The sequence below is a fragment of the Perca flavescens genome, chromosome 18 (genome assembly GCF_004354835.1).
Source record: "Perca flavescens isolate YP-PL-M2 chromosome 18, PFLA_1.0, whole genome shotgun sequence".
Taxonomy (NCBI): domain Eukaryota; kingdom Metazoa; phylum Chordata; class Actinopteri; order Perciformes; family Percidae; genus Perca; species Perca flavescens.
The window spans coordinates 15,465,063-15,482,242 of NC_041348.1; the positions used below are offsets into that span (position 1 = coordinate 15,465,063).

General features: G+C 40.3%; 1 protein-coding gene across 2 annotated transcripts; it reads left to right on the forward strand.

Annotated features, from left to right (window-relative positions):
* The first annotated feature begins 499 nt into the window (after positions 1-499).
* Positions 500-15,961, forward strand: LOC114572936 (adenylate cyclase type 3-like). Of its 2 annotated transcripts, XM_028604727.1 has the most exons (20): positions 502-1,262; positions 1,985-2,134; positions 3,443-3,579; positions 3,691-3,802; positions 4,442-4,569; positions 4,884-5,042; positions 5,122-5,281; positions 5,462-5,569; positions 5,770-5,846; positions 5,927-6,088; positions 6,231-6,318; positions 6,628-6,744; positions 7,847-8,118; positions 8,495-8,576; positions 9,423-9,581; positions 13,986-14,132; positions 14,227-14,343; positions 14,463-14,589; positions 14,690-14,814; positions 14,955-15,961. In XM_028604727.1, exons 1-20 carry the CDS (start codon positions 582-584, stop codon positions 15,132-15,134), a joined length of 3,288 nt encoding a protein of 1,095 aa, XP_028460528.1. In that variant the 5' UTR covers positions 502-581; the 3' UTR covers positions 15,135-15,961. The 2 variants fall into 2 exon arrangements, with proteins under 2 accessions (XP_028460529.1, XP_028460528.1); XM_028604728.1 differs by lacking the exon at positions 9,423-9,581 and having other exon boundaries at positions 500-1,262.
* Positions 15,962-17,180: the final 1,219 nt, after the last annotated feature.

The window sequence follows — 17,180 nt, forward strand, 5'->3', positions numbered from 1 at the left end:
TATAGACTCACCCAACAAAATAACATTTTCTGCCTATTTATATTCATATTACCCTTACTGAAAAGATTATATGTTGCATGCGAATGGATATCCACCTGTGGCTGAGGGTTTTGTTGGTCCACCATGGCAGCACAAAGGACTGCAGCATCATGAACAAAGAAGTTTTTCCCACTGAAACAGCCTGGGGACAGAGCAGCAGCTCCAAGAGTGTGAGACGCTCTCAGAATCTAATATACTTCTAAGGAATTGTATGGCAACATAAAATGAAAAAACATGGTAATCGTTTTGAAAGGTAAGCCCATTTCTATGGTGGATAAAGCCAATGGTGAAAGTCATTGGAACACTCTGGGATGTAATTAGTTTCTGCACTGACATGTTTTTCATTGAGTTGGATTGATTTTTGCAACAACAAAAAATGAAAAGTTTGACAATGTAATTATCTCCTAAAGTAGAACAAAGATGGGCCGCATCCCAACTTCTTCATGGATTTTGGCATTCTGCGCACTTCAGGATTAATGTAGGCCTACAACAGTATTACTTCATGAACCTTAAGAGAAGTAGGCTACCTTAATATAAGCAACATGTCTCTTAACCGGGTCCATACAACAGACACGGAGCAGTCTGCAGAGTACTCAGTGGAGTATTCAGTTCGGGTTCCCAGTGATCCGGGTCATGGAGCGGGTCGGACGCGTGAAGTGGCCGTGCTCCAGTCGAGCTGCTGCCGCTGCCTGCCGCGCGCAATGCGCCTCACTTTTGCGCCAGAATCACTGGAGAGAATTTACCAGAACTACTTCTGCCGACAGAGACAGGAGAACATGCTCGTGCTGGTGATGTTTGCTGCTCTTTTCAACAGCTTCATCATCATCATGTGCGCGGTGGTGTACACTCAGGACAAACTGGCGATGGTGGTGGTCGCAGCTGTGGCTCTGGCTGCGGACATGGTGCTCTACGCGCTCTCCTGGCGACAGAAGCTCCCTGCTTCGCCAGTCTCACGCGGAGCAGTACCGTACATACTGTGGCTGATGATCACCGTCCACGTTTTATGTTACATTTTTCTGAATTTCCAGCGTTTCCCCCATGCCAGTGACTCTGTGGGCTGGCAGGTCTTTTTCAGTTTCTCCAGCTTTCTGACACTCCCGCTGAACATGGTGCCGCTGCTCCTGCTCACAGCCCTCTCCTGTGGGATATACACCCTGGTACTGGGGCTGACCGTGGCTCAAAGTTTACAGGACAACCTGCAGGGGCCCATGCTGGCGAGACAGGTAAATATGGCCCTCAGTTAAGGGATAAATGACAAAGCACCCGTAACTTAGAGGTGTGTGCAGAGTGTCCACGCTGTAGGGCAATGGTCACAAGCCAAAGATGTTGGGAACCATTGTTTAAAGGAATAATACTACTACCCAGGTGATGTGATCTCAGATTTGCCTGCGAAAAATGCAGTTGTTTGATTCTGTTCACACAATGTGTTCTGCGCATGTAACCTAACTTCTTTTTAGTGCCACACAATTCAGTAGGCTCTTATCACGATATGTGGAAGTGAAATTAGTCATATTTTCACATTAATTTGTAATAATAATTTAATCACACTATAATTATAAAAAAAATAGAACATTTTGATCACTGCTTGTGTTGCTTGTCCCATCTCCAGGATGTGAATTATATTATTATTATTATTATTATTATTATTATTATTATTATACCAAAGAATTTACACTTGTATCAGCCTGCTCCTGTTTTTTCTCTGGAAAATGTGCCATCTTTTCCAGAAATTGTCTTCGCAGTTGACTAAATCTGTTGATGTTTGAGGCAATACATAGACAGTCTCTGAATCCAGTGGATGAATCTGGAAACTCTAATACACAATTTAAAAGTTGGTGTGCAAAATCTGAGAATAACAAACAGTGGTTACAAAGAGATAGTATGAGGAAATTAACCACCACAAATATAGTATATACAAATGCTTATCCTCTGTCCCTCTCTTCAGCTCCTAGCTAACGTGATGCTGTACCTGTGCGCAGCCACAGTAGGTGTGATGTCGTACTACATGGCGGACAGGAAGTACAGGACAGCTTTTTTGGAGGCCCGTCAGTCACTAGAGGTCAAACTCACGCTGGAGGAGCAGAGCACCCAGCAGGTAAGTGGGGGCACACAGACACACACACACACAAACAATCAAATGTATACTTTTCTTAATGAGATAATGCATTTCCTTATTTGGGGCACACACACTCACACACACACACACACACACACACACACACACACACGCATGCATGCACACGCACGCGCATGCACACACACAATCAAATATATATTTTTCTTAATGAGATAATGCATTTCCTTATTTGGGGCATACACACTCATACTCACTCACACACACACACATGCACACACACACATGCACAAACACACCTCTGAGGTAAAACACCCTGTGCTGCCTAATTACAGTGTGTTTTGCTCAGCTCTTGGCTAATAGGTTGATTAGAGAGACTTGTTTTCACCAGCGCAGCCACCGTCAGGGACCAGACACAATAAGGTCAGCTTGAGTTGTGGAAAGACGTGATTTGATATTTTTAAAGTATGTTTATTGTATTTGATTATTGTCCTTAGTTTCCATTCGTGTTAAGCATCCATCTCTGTTTTCTCTATTGTACTCCTTTTGCAGCTACGCTGCTCTTTCTCTATAATGAGAATGTTGTTTATGGTCCATTTGCTTAAGTTAATTGTCTATTTGAGAATGTAGGCTTTCATTTGTCTCTCCCAAATATTAGGGTGAAGTGAAGGAGTGGCATGAATGAACGTTTGAAGTGTGAGCCAGTGTGAACTCTAGTCATGGATAATTGTGATTTATTTTCAGTGCAATCAAATTGTGAATAAACTGCCAATGATACAACGTTTCTTCACAGCCATTTTAAGCTATTATGTATTTCTTCTCATGCCACAAGGCTGCCAGTATTTGAGAGTTGATGCTAATCCATAACTTTCAAAGATAATGTAACACATGTCTCCAACCTTGATTTTATTCATTTCATTTTTCTATTTGATCCACTCTCACTTTCTTCACATTTCTTTCTGTGATTCTGACTGGGACAATTTGTGGAAAAAGAGAAAGCAGAACTGTGAGAGTTGTATAAAGAGGGGGTGGAAAGAATAATGGTGGCTATGTAGATGAGGATAGAGAGACAGAGATAGAAGAGATTAGATTCAATTCCCAAAGTGTTTTTGCTCTGGGGGGGCTTGGTAGAAGACAAGAAGAACGAGCCAACCAGAACATGTTACACCGGTTGACAGGATCTCGTGAGAATTCCTTTCCTTCCTCAGTCATGCTATACACACACACACACACACACACACACACACACACACACATAATGGGACGTATTCTTTCTGTCAGTACTAAACATGACAAAACTCATTGTTCTTCAACTGTGTTTCCCTGTAGGAGGAACTATTACTGTCCATCCTGCCAAAACACATCGCTGACGAGATGCTGCAGGGCATGAAGAACCAGGCCAATCAGAATGAGGGACAGCACCAGCAGTTCAACACCATGTACATGTACCGCCATGAAAACGTCAGGTCGGGATCACAAAATCAGCTTTTGATGATCAATGTTACGGGGTGTTTTTTTTTTCTTCTTTTTCACAGCTTGTTAAATGTTACATTGCAACCTCTTTACTTGTGTTCCAGTATCCTGTTTGCTGACATTGTGGGCTTCACCCAGCTGTCCTCAGCCTGTAGCGCCCAGGAGCTTGTAAAGCTGCTTAATGAACTGTTCGCCCGCTTTGATAAACTGGCAGAAGTGAGTGTTTGTTTTTCTGTGTCTCCGTTGTAGTTTACTGTACTGATTTGATCAAGACAATCTACTGCTCGGGATATTGTTGGTAGGGAGTACTGGTAATGTTTTACACATAGATTGTTCTATATCAATGGTTTTACACAGCTGAGATGTCATTTTCCATTCTTTAACAGTTGTGAAATAATCCGATCACGATGTTTCTGTGGTTTGTATCCTATAATCTACTGGCCTCTGTGAGTTGATTCGGAAATCAGTTACGAGATCTGGAAGAACAAAGTGACACAAAACAGGGTTCAGCTCACAATGTATTAAAGGTTTAACGAGACACACAAGAATAAATACATTTTCTTACAATCGCTCTATTCACTTACTCTATGACATGAGATATAAGAACGAGGCTCCATTGGAGAGGAGCATTGGTTGAAGATAGGTTCACGCAGATACATCTTCAGAAAGGAAAACAGTGTTGCAATGTATGCTACAAATGTATAATACCAATTTAAACAGATGAGAGAGGCTTTGTCCAGAGTTTTTACAGAATGGAATGTAACATATTCACAACATTTGCATTGATATTTAGCTTTTTCTACACTTATTTTAGCCTACATATGCACAACACTCCATTCTCTTGCTCTCTTGCAGGAACATCACCAGCTGAGGATAAAGATCCTCGGAGACTGTTACTATTGCATCTGTGGTCTTCCTGACTTCAGAGATGACCACGCTGCCTGCTCCATAATGATGGGCCTAGCGATGGTAGACGCCATATCGTAAGTAGTGATTTTATTTTGAATAAATAATATGACATAAACACGACAAAAGACATAAAACAGAGTAAAAGGAAGAGATAGTGACGATGTAGAAGTGGAATTGTGGTTAGTTTATATAAAGAGAATCACAACAAAAAATGAAAATTTTAAATGTAAATAAATGTTTAAATAAACACAGTAGGAGAAGAGATAGGAGAGAAAAATTGTATGAATATAAAAAAGAAATTTAAATCTACTATATGAATATGGAAGAATACTTTAAAGAATGACTTTGAAGATACAACAGAGACTCTCCACTTTTCCTCTTGCCTCAGGTATGTGCGAGAGAAGACTAAAACTGACGTGGACATGCGTGTGGGCGTTCACACGGGCACCGTGCTGGGAGGAGTGCTCGGGCAGAAGAGATGGCAGTTTGACGTTTGGTCCACAGATGTCACTGTAGCCAATAAGATGGAATCTGGGGGGATTCCTGGGTGAGAGAACAATACTTTGTTTCACTCTCAGGATGAGAGTTTCATGCATTTTATTTCAGGAAGTTTGTGTGCTACACAGGAGAGTGCATATTTCCCAGACCACCAAGGACAGTCTGCATGGAGAATTTGAGCTGGAGCCGGGGGACGGCGGGGAGAGGTGCGAGTACCTGCTGGAGAAAGGCATCGAAACTTACTTGGTTCTAGTGTCTAAACCGGTAGCGATTGGGCACAGTGAAAATGTGAGTGACTTTATGAAAAACATTGTTTCTTCGTGATTATTAACTCACCAACCTAGATGTAGCTTGAATCAAAAGCAAAGTAATGTTACAGTTATACTTTTCAAACACTACATTAAATGTAGTTTGTTGTTTTTATTTGTATCACATTAACAGATGTTTTTCCTGCTTCTCTGCCCTCAGAAACCAGGCACATTGTCCAACAGAAATTCAGACAAGTTGATCAGCACTACAGCAACCAATTGGAATGCAGCCTCACCTCAATCCACACCCACTGAGTCTAAACAGGAGGTAAATTATGATGAATGTCTTTATTCATTGTTAACCATAACCTCAGGTTTTCACACCAGTACATATGGGTAAAGAGTATATTGGTACCCATGCATAGAAACACACACATAATTCTGAATTCTGAATGCACAGACATTCTTTGAAAAAGAGCTTGATAATCTTGCCTATATGATCGTCCTTTTCTTTGCTTCCATCATCAGAGGAATAAGATGGTCGAGGAACAAGTGATCAACAGTCGGCTGCAGCAGGAGCTGCTGGAGAGAGAAACTCAGCAAATGTGAGAACATGAGACAATTAGAAGAAAGAAAACAAAAGCCAAAGACGGAGAGGGATAACATCTCTGTGTGTTCCTTACAGAATAAAGGATCATCAGATCAACCCTGTGTCGTTGTGTTTTGTGGATGGAAAGTTGGAGGAGCACTACTCCTCAGAGAAGGAGAAGCGAAGCGGAGCGGCCTTCTGCTGCTGCATCATAGTGCTCTTCTTCATCACAGCAATGGAGGTGTTTATAGACCCACTGTGAGTTCACATACTGTACATTACTTTGTCTTACATCTCATGAAAAGCATTACACACACACACGTCTGTGAATTCATAATTGTGTTTGAAAATGGCAAATGTGCACCAAGAAATTGACTGAAGATGTGTGTTCTTATTCTAGTTTGGCTGTCAACTATGTGACCTTCGCAATAGGAGAGGTGTTGTTGATTATCCTCGCAGTGTGCTCCCTGGCTGCCATCTTCCCCAGGGTGAGAAAACAAAATTAGTATCAATGGTTGTGGTGATGTGAAGCACTTTTCAAAATGTTTTGGCTCGAGAACAACATTTTCTACCACTTCTGATGCAGATGTACATGATCAAAGAGGGCACACTAACACTGAGAAATGTTTTCTTTTTTGATTTTCAATGAGCCTGTATCTCTGAAAAAAATCTGCTCAAAGGCAATACTACAAACATTAATTTGTAAAAATGAAATTTGACTGACAAGACTGATGGAATCTTCTAAAGTATAGAGGGGCAATACATTACTGTATATTACCTGTGTTTGTTTGTCACAGATGTTCTCCAAAAGGTTGGTGTCTTTCTCAGTGTGGATTGATCGCACACGGTGGGCCAGAAACACATGGGCCATGGCGGCCATATTTGTTCTCACCATGGCTGTGATCGCTGACATGGTACAACTGCAGGACAATTTGATGTATCTTTAATACATTGTGTGTGTGTGTGTGTGTTTGTGTTAGGAGTGGGCAATATGACATATATACATCATAATGCAAAAATCCTGTTAATCGAATGCTGCCATTACGGTACATATGGTCATATCATCCAACCCTAGTGTGTGCGCGCGTCTTTCCATTTGTGTGTTTCCACTTTGTCCTCATCAAACTATCACTGCCTTTTATGTGTCTGACTACATGTTCCCAGTGGGGTCCATTAGCTGTCTGTCTCGCTGCCTGCTGGCTCATTTGTCATGGCCCACTGGGCCTGACAGGAATAGGGGATGCTAAAGTGAACATTAATTTCTCTGTCTTAGCTGTCATGTGGAGGTGATAGTCACAGTTGGACAAAAATGCTTGGAGAAAAAAAAATAGTAAATGTGTTTTACTTTTTCTCTTGTTGCTATTGTAACAGGGTTATCCTGAACATGTAGTTTATACCGTTTATGTAATGTAGCTACAGTATATTGTTATACTGGACGTGCCAGCCACAATTATATTTTCAATGTGACTCTGCCAGGTTCATGTTTCAAAACTGAAATTAATAAATGAATGTTCTTCGTTCCCAGGATCGTTTCATTCTGTCTGTTCCAAAGGTTAGAACTGAGCTGGGGAAAAAGGCATTTAAGTTTGCTGCTCCCTCTGCCTGGAACAAGTTACAGAAATCCATGAAACTTACTGAACTAGTCTCATTGGTAGCTTTTAAGAGGATGTTGTTCGACTTGGAGGCAGCCACATCTGGCTGTAGATGTTTTACCTGATGTGTTTAGATTCTGGTTGACTTTGAGGGATTTGCTGTTTCAGTTGTTTTGTGTTTTTAGTGTTTTCTGTGTATTTTGTATTTGCATGTACTGTATGTGTGGTTGTACTGCTGCCTGCCTTGGTCAGGACACTCTTGAAAAAGAGATGTTTAATCTCAACGAGTTTCTTCCTGGTTAAATAAAGGTTAAAAAAAAAAAAAAGTCCCCCAAAGTTACGTGAAACAGAAAAGTCACAAATCTAGGCTATGTAACAAGTGTTAACTGAAAAAGACTCAAACCCTTCCTCTCTGATATTGCAGCTGAGCTGTGTTCCACCGTCCCTTCGAGTCATCAACAGCACCTCCGGCCCTGCGCTGGAGTCACTTGGTGACCGAGGCTGTGCAGAGAATCCAAAGCACTACAGCTTCATGGCTGTGATGTCACTCATCGCCACCGCCATGTTGGTACAGGTCAGCCACCTGATTAAGCTGGGCCTCACGATGCTGGTCGTCACAGCAACTGGAGCTGTTAATATCTACAGCTGGAGGGACATTTATGACCTGTATGACTATATACAGTATGCCTCATACAGGTGAGAAATGGATAAAACAGATGAATGGTGTGTTGTTGTGTCATGCTATTGATAATACGTAAATAAATAAGCCAATAGAAAAAGTAAACGTACATACAATTTACAATACACTTTCAATACAGTGCACTTGTTATAAGCAATACTGAAATAACACTATAGGAATTGCAGAATGAGTGTATTTCATTTTAGTACATTGAAGTTAAACTTAATTGCATCTATTTTAAAGTACACTTTTTAAAATGATGTTAAATATACTTTAAATTAAGGACAAAAAGTAAAAGTATACTTGTAATAACTTTATTATACTAAGATATTTCTAATACACCAAAGTATACTACTTTTTACCTGTGTTATTCTGCCTCTATCTTGTGTCCAGAACATCCATAGTGCCATCCAAGTACCTCATGACTATGATGATCATTGTCATGATGATTGGATTCTACTTCTTTGCCCGCCATGTGAGTCACTGTACACCCACACTGTATCACACTTTGCTGACCCACAGCCTGTCTGCCAGTGTTGGGAAAGTTCACTTTCTACATGAACTAGTTCAAAGTTCAGTTCACAAATTTTAAAATGAACTAAGTTCACAGTTCCAAAAATGAACTAGTTCGTAGTTCTTTTTTTCCATATGTTGCTTCAGTTCAATGTGCTGTTTCAGGTTTGCTGTGGATGTGACTGAAGTGCGGATTTTCTTTTTGAAAGCCAGCGGGCAAAGTTTGCACAGAAATGTACGATTTTTCCCATCCTCACCGACCTTGTCATAAAACTCGTTTAAATGATCAACAGACGCCTCCTTGCTGCTTCGTCGCCTACATGCATAGACAGTATATGAGAAGCCTCCATGCTGCTTTTTGTTTTGATGACGCATGTGGCGGTGCGACACTGGTGGCTGGTGTTGCCAGATTGGGTGTTTTTTCCGCTACATATTAAGGCTTGTTTACGGTGTGTTTTAGCCGAGTTTTCGCCTGGAAGGCTCTATAGAAATCTGGCACCCTATTGAACGAAGTTAAACCAAGAGAGCGTGCCGTTCACAGACACCAGAATGAACGAGTTCACAGTAACGTTCATCAGGCAGTAATACAGTACCTTCAGTTCATGTTCGCCCAAAATATGAACGAGTATGAACACTGCTGTCTGCTACATACAGTCAGCACTTTAAAGTCAGTCCATACAGAGGAAAGCTTCCTGTAACGGGGCAAAACAATTATCAACTTTCTATAATGATGTATTTTTCTCTCCAAATAACTTACTTACTTAATCTTAACTTTATATGGTTATCATTCCTGTTGTGATATGTGTAGTTGGAGTACCAGTCCAGGAAGCTGTTCCTGTGGAAGATCGGTGTGCATGACCAGAAGGAGAGGGTGTTTGAGATAAGACGCTGGAACGAAGCGCTGGTCACCAACATGCTGCCGGAGCATGTGGCCAAACACTTTCTGGGCACTAAGAAGAGAGATGAGGTGCATATGAGCATGTGCCAAGTTATAATATGATCTAGAAATGTGAGAAAAAGAAAAAGGGCATGAGTGAGGAATGTCAGGAAGTAAGAGGAAGGTCATGATTCTATTTAAAAGACATTACACCTTACACATTCATCAGGGGCAACAGAAATAACTGTTCAAAAGCACCTTTATATACTAATGTTTCAATTCAATTCAATTTTATTTATAGTATCAAATCATAACATAGGTTATCTCGAGACACTTTACAGATAGAGTAGGTCTAGACCACACTCTATAATTTACAAAGCCCCAACAATTCCAACAATTACAGTAATTCCCTCAAGAGCAAGCAGTGCGACAGTGGCGAGGAAAAACTCCCTCTTGGGAAGTAACCTCGGACAGACCCAGGCTCTTGGTAGGCCGTGTCTGACGGGCCGGTTGGGGGTGTGATGAACAGTGGCAATAGTAATCACATTAATAATGGAACAGTGACTGGATGTAGCGGGAAGCTGCAGGGTTCAGCAGGAAGCAGCATGACATTGCAGGGCACCGCTGAGCTCGGCAGGGAGTGCAGCAGGACCACGGCAACAGCTGGAACCAGGATCTTGGTGCCAACGTTCTCCAAGGAAATACGCTGGGTGAAAAAACATAAGGACTCCGGCTAGGATTAGTAACAAGCATTTCTGGGACGGGATACACACAAATAGTAATAGTAATAGTAATAGAAAGGGAGAGGAAAGAGCAGCTCAGTGTGTCAAAGGAAGGAAGGAAGTCCCCCGGCAGTCTAGAACTATAACAGCGTAACTATAACAGCGTAACTAAGAGAGACAGGTCATAAGGAGAGGTAGCTTTTTCGGGCTTAGAACTCTCACCCTGCCGGATCGGGCTTGGCTGGCCTGCCTCCCTCTACTTTGTTATGTATTATTAATCTAATAATTATGAAGAGAAGCAGGTGGGCCAGTTAGGTGAACACTGCAACTCCTCACTCCCTAACTTTAAGCTTTATGAAATAGAAGAGTTTTAAGTTCATTCTTGAAAGTGATTACAGTTTCTGCCCCCCGAACCCATAGGAGAGGAGCCTGATAACTGAAGGCTCTGGCTCCCATTCTACTTTTAGAGACTCTAGGAACCACCAGTAACTCTGCATTCTGGGAGAGCAGTGCTCTAGTGGGACAATAGGGTATTAGGAGCTCTTCTAGATATGATGGTGCTAGACCATTTAGAGCTTTATATGTCAAGAGAAGGATTTTAAACTCAATCCTGGATTCAACAGGAAGCCAGTGCAGAGAAGCTAATACAGGAGAAACATGATCTCTTTTCTTAGTTCTTGTGAGAACACACGCTGCAGCATTCTGGATCAGCTGGAGAGTCTTAGGGGACTTATTTGAGCAACCTGACAGTAGGGAATTACAACAGTCCAGCCTGGACGTAACAAATGCATGAACTAGTTTTTCCAGCGTCGTTTTGAGACAGGATATTCCTAATTTTGGCAATGTTACGAAGATGAAAAAAGGCTGTTCTTGAGGTTTGTTTTAGATTGGCATTAAAGGATATATCCTGATCAAAAATAACTCCTAAATTTCTGACAGTAGTGCTGGAGGCCAGGGTAATACCATCCAGAGTAGCTATGTCTTTAGATAATGAGGTTCTGAGGTGTTTAGATCAGAAAATTATAGGTCATCCAGGATTTTATATCTTTAATGCACGCTGGAAATTTAGCTAGCTGACTGGTTTCGTCTGGTTTGATTGACAAGTATAATTGGGTGTCATTCGCATAACAGTGAAAGTTAATTGAGTGTTTCCTAATAATATTGCCTAGAGGAAGCATATATAAGGAGAATAGAATTGGTCCAAGCACTGAGCCTTGAGGAACCCCATGGCTAACTTTAGCGTACTTGGAGGATTTATCATTAACATTAACAAATTGAGATCGATCAGAGAAATAGGACTTAAACCAGCTTAGAGCAATTCCTTTAATGCCAACCAAGTGTTCCAATCTCTGTAACAGGATTGAATGGTCAATAGTGTCAAATGCAGCACTAAGATCTAGTAAAACAAGAATGGAGACAAGTCCTTTGTCTGCAGCAGTTAAAAGGTCGTTAGTAATTTTCACCAGTGCCGTCTCTGTGCTATGATGCTTTCTAAATCCTGATTGAAAGTCATCAAATAAACCATTGCTATGTAGAAAATCACTGATTAGCAACCACCTATTCAAGGACTTGGATAGAAAGGGAAGGTTAGATATAGGTCTATAGTTTGCTAAGACCTCAGGATTGAGGGTGGGTTTTTTCAGATGAGGTTTTATCACAGCTACTTTAAATGACTGCGGTACATAACCTGTTAATAAGGACATATTGATCATATCTAGTAATGAAGTGTTTACCACGGGTAACACTTCTTTGAGTAATCTCGTTGGGATGGGGTCTAAGAGACAGGTAGATGGCTTAGCTGAGGATATCTTTAACATTAATTGTTGAAGGTCTATAGGATAAAAGCAGTCTAAGTATACGTCGAGACTAGTCGTTATTTCTAGCGACTCTGCGTTTAAAGTTGAACCGTTAGAAGTTGAGGGCAAAAGGTGATGAATTTTATCTCTAATTGTTATAATTTTATCATTAAAGAAGCTCATGAAGTCATCACTACTCAGAGCTAGAGGAATAGATGGCTCAGTAGAGCTGTGGCTATCTGTCAGCCTGGCTACAGTGCTGAAAAGAAACCTTGGGTTGTTCTTGTTTTCTTCTATTAGTGATGAGTAATAGTCTGATCTGGCCTTTCTTAGGGCCTTCCTATAGGTTTTGAGACTTTCTTGCCAATCCAAACGGGATTCTTCCACTTTTGTGGAACGCCACTTACATTCGAGGTTTCGCGAGATTTGTTTTAATTTGCGAGTTTGGGAGTTATACCAGGGTGCTAATTTCCTTTGCTTCATCATCTTCTTTTTCAGGGGAGCAACGGAGTCTAAGGTCGTCCGTAGGCAAGTCGTAGCACCGTCTACAAATGTATCAATTTGAGAGGGACTGAGGTTAACATAGAGGTCCTCTGTTATGTTAAGGCATGACATAGAGTCAAATGCTGTTGGAATATCTTCTTTAAATTTAGCTATAGCACTGTCAGATAGGCATCTGGTGTAGAAGCTTTTATCTAATTTAATGTAGTCAGGTAGTAAGAATTCGAAAGTGATTAAAGAATGATCTGTTAATACCGAATTCTGCAGAAATATTATTAAATCCTCAATTTAAATACCATATACCAGCACAAGGTCGAGGGTGTGGTTAAAACAGTGCGTCGCCTTGTGCACACTCTGACTGAAACCGATTGAATCCAGTAATGAGTTGAAAGCAGTACTAAGGCTATCATTGTCAACGTCCACATGGATATTAAAATCACCTACAATAAGTACTTGGTCTGATTTAAGGACTAAACATGATAAAAACTCTGAGAATTCAGATAAAAATTCAGAATACGGACCTGGAGCCCTGTAAATAACAACGAATATAATTGGCTGTAATGTTTTCCATTTTGAATGTTTAAGATTAAGAACAAGACTTTCAAAGGAGTTATAATTTAATTTAGGTTTAGGAGTAATTAACAGGCTTGCATCAAAGATGGCTGCAACTCCCCCTCCTCGGCCTGAGCCTCTAGGAATTTGAGTATTAATATGACTGGGAGGAGTGGCTTCATTTAGACTAACATAGTTTTCATGGCCCAGCCAGGTTTCAGTAAGACAAAATAAATCAATGTTATTATCTGATATCAACTCGTTTACCAATAATGCTTTAGAAGACAGAGATCTAATATTTAATAGTCCACATCTAATTTTCCTATTTTGTTCTATTGTTGCAGTCGTTTTAATTCCAATTAGGTTGTTAAGTATAGCGCATCTTTTGTTTACCTTTGATTTAACCGATCTGAGTCAGGGAACAGACACCGTGCTTATTAGACTATGAGTGGGTGACTGCTCCAACGGAAGCACAGAGGGGCGCGTAGTACTGCACCCCTGATTACTAATATCAAACTTGGGTTGTCATGGTTTATGTCTGATAAACTCGGTCAGATTTTTTGATATGAGAGCGGCTCCGTCCCAGGTGGGATGAATGCCGTCTCTCTCCATCAGACCAGGCTTTCCCCAGAACGCCCCCCAGTTATTCACATAGCCCACATCGTTAGCTGGGCACCACTACAATGTTAATTGCATCATTAAATTAATGAAGGTACTGTACAGGATGTGAGGCCTTCACAACATTGCAATGAAATTCATTGCATATCAGTGCCATCTTGTGGTCCATTTCATAACAACATATTGAAACTTTCCTCTGGTGTATTCTAATAGTCAGTGATAATGATCTTTTTGATAAAGAAAAGTTTGATCAAAAATGAAAAATCTGAAAAAAATACTAACACCATGTCATATGTCATTTGTAGGAGCTGTACAGCCAGTCTTACAATGAAATAGGTGTGATGTTTGCTTCCATCCCCAACTTTTCTGATTTCTACACTGAAGAGAACATCAACAACGGCGGCATTGAGTGTCTCAGGATTCTTAATGAGATCATCTCCGACTTTGACAGTGTGAGTCCCAGCTGCGTTTGTACAGCTGGTTGTACATATTGAGAACTATTGGTACAACTCCCCTTGACTAACTGATATGCGCTTTCACCTCCAGTTACTAGACAGGGATGAGTTCCGCTGCATCACTAAGATCAAGACAATAGGAAGCACCTACATGGCCGCATCAGGACTCACTCCAGAGAGCAACACGAATGGATACAGCAACCGCAAGGTTCACAGCTTATATCTTACAAATATACATGTCTAAGTATAACAATCTGTTGTACCATTGTATCTTGACTGGTGTTGCACATGGTGATGATAGTAAAAGGTTGTACTGTTGTTCCACAGCCAGAGGACCAGTCACTGATCGAGCGCTGGCAGCACCTCGCTGACCTGGCTGACTTTGCCTTGGCCATGAAAGTCACCCTCAACAACCTCAACAAACAGTCATTCAACAACTTCATGCTCCGAATCGGTTAGTGTAGGCTACTGTATGTGGCCTCTGCGTGTTTAATTCTGTCTGTGTGCCCATTTGCAAGTGTGTATGTCCATGTTTTCATGTTGATCCCCTTCAGGTCTGAATAAGGGGGGAGTTTTGGCTGGAGTGATTGGAGCTCGTAAACCTCACTATGATATCTGGGGCAACGCAGTCAATGTAGCCAGCAGAATGGAGTCCACCGGTGTGATGGGAAACATCCAGGTAGCACAAACACAAAAGCAGACATACTTATTACTCTTAGATTAGATATACTTATTTCATGCTCATTTTCAACTTTTGTTTTGTTTTGTTTTCTGATTTTGTACTCTTCCTTTAAATGCTGTGCCCTGCTCTGCCCTCAGGTAGTGGAGGACTGCTATGACATTCTAAAGGAGTATGGCTTCCGCTTTATCCGAAGAGGGCCCATATTTGTCAAAGGCAAAGGGGAGCTGCTTACCTTCTTCATGAAAGGAAAAGACAAACCCAGCAGCAATGGCGGTCCAGTGACCACTGCCCTTCCACACCAAGTTGGGGACATTTGAATATTCTCACCTGGTGAAAATCCGTTAACATAAGGATAAGCTGATTTATCCACTCTGTTCAATTTCTTTCATATACACAGGTTACCTACATAGATCTTTTTCATAAACTCTGTAGAAATGTAAAGCATATGGAAGTAGACCAATACAAGGCAGGAGAAAAAGATGTTCCGTAACAAAAAAATACTATTGTGAGCACTACAACTGTGAAATAACATTCCGCAACAAAGGAATTTTATAACAGAACCTGTTTCTGTATAGTTGTACATAATTCAGGAATACAGTTGACGAGACAGAGCTCCTGCATTAAAGATTTTGATCATTTTGAACTTGATTCAGAGTGCTATGAAAATTATAAGCTTGGAACAGATATATAAAGTCAAGTCAAGTCAAGTCAAAGTTTATTTATACAGCACTATTTATACATACAAGCTGACCAATGTGCTTTACAGAGCAATAGAATATCACACGACAGACAAAACAAGAAAATTTAAGAACAAATTAAACACTATTAAAAGCAATTGAATAGAAATGTGTTTTCAAGAGTGACTTGAAAACTGACAAGTCAGAAGCAGAGCGAATATGAAAGGGCAAGCTATTCCATAGTGTCGGGCCAGCAATGGCAAAGGCACGATAACCTCTGTGTTTTAACCTGTACCGTGATATGGATAAAAGTTTCTGTGTCCCTGACCTAAGATCCCAGGAAGAAGTGTATTGCTCTAGATATAAACTCAGTTCCTTTGTTGTTTTACCTTGAGCTCAGGTTTTGTAAAATAATGTAGCTTAATCACACTGTAAATACTGTGTTAATAAAACAAGTTTGCACTATATTTTTGAGATTCATTTGTGGATCATGCACTCTTGAGAATAATTCTAATCAGGCAAAATTAGTGAAAGTACAAGTGTGTGGTAGTGGGGGGGGTTCTAATTGCAAATCTACAAATTTCAAATAAAGAGGAAAAAATTGAATTGATATATTACGTGATGATGTCAGTATTACTTATAAAATTTGCACTTTGATGTGTACTAAAATATAAGAATTAATAACCTATGCCAAATGTGACATGCTAAATGTTAGCATTACAATGCTAAATGTATAGGTATAACTGTGACAAGACAAAGGTAGGTTAACAGTGCTGCACTAGTGATCTAATGATAAATACAGTTGTCTCTGCCACTTCATTATTCATTCATTCATTCATTCATTTATTTACAGATGTGGTAGCAAAAAGACCTTGATCAGACTTTGTCAGCTAGTCTTCCTGTAAGGAACAGAACAATACAGGCACAATCTGTGATCTAAATGTCTACAAGAGCATGGCCCCATTACAAAAAAAAATCCCAACAGTTGAAACATGACTCTTATTGTGCAAGCTGGCTCACTGACTTATAAGGACATTTAATGAAGCAGAGCCATCAATAATGTTATTTGTTACACCTATGCTTTTCCTGTGGAAAGTGTCTATTTGTGTTATTGTCTTTCAATATTAATAAGTTGCCCACTGAAAATAATCATATATTAGGAATTGAATAACATTATTAATGATTATTGAAAAGGGACTGAACTGAATCTGTAGATTAAGGTGATATATACCAATGTGTTGACTGATGTGTGACCCCTTTTTATGGTAAGGAGGACCACCCTTACTCTTTATGATAACCTATATTTAAATATGCACTGCAAGAGCAATTTATGCTTTTATTCTGTTTACATAGCCGTGTGTTTAATGGTCAACTTTGAGCCAAAATCGAAAACCCTCTACCTACATTGTATTCAGGCCTATTCTCATAGACTGTATGCCTATTCTTGGAGATAACTAATTTGGCTAACAAGATTTATTGAGTTGTGAGCGGTTTAGTTAGAAATGTAAAAGCTGCACACCTGTGGAAAGTCAATACGAACACATTATTACATATTTGAAATTCAGGATATATTAAAGGCAGGTCTCTAGAGACAGTCAAATGAATTTTAATGTATTGTGTTATTGTTGTCAGTTTATTATTATGCTAACTAGCATCTCATGCGCCCCCATGGATTATAGTTCTACC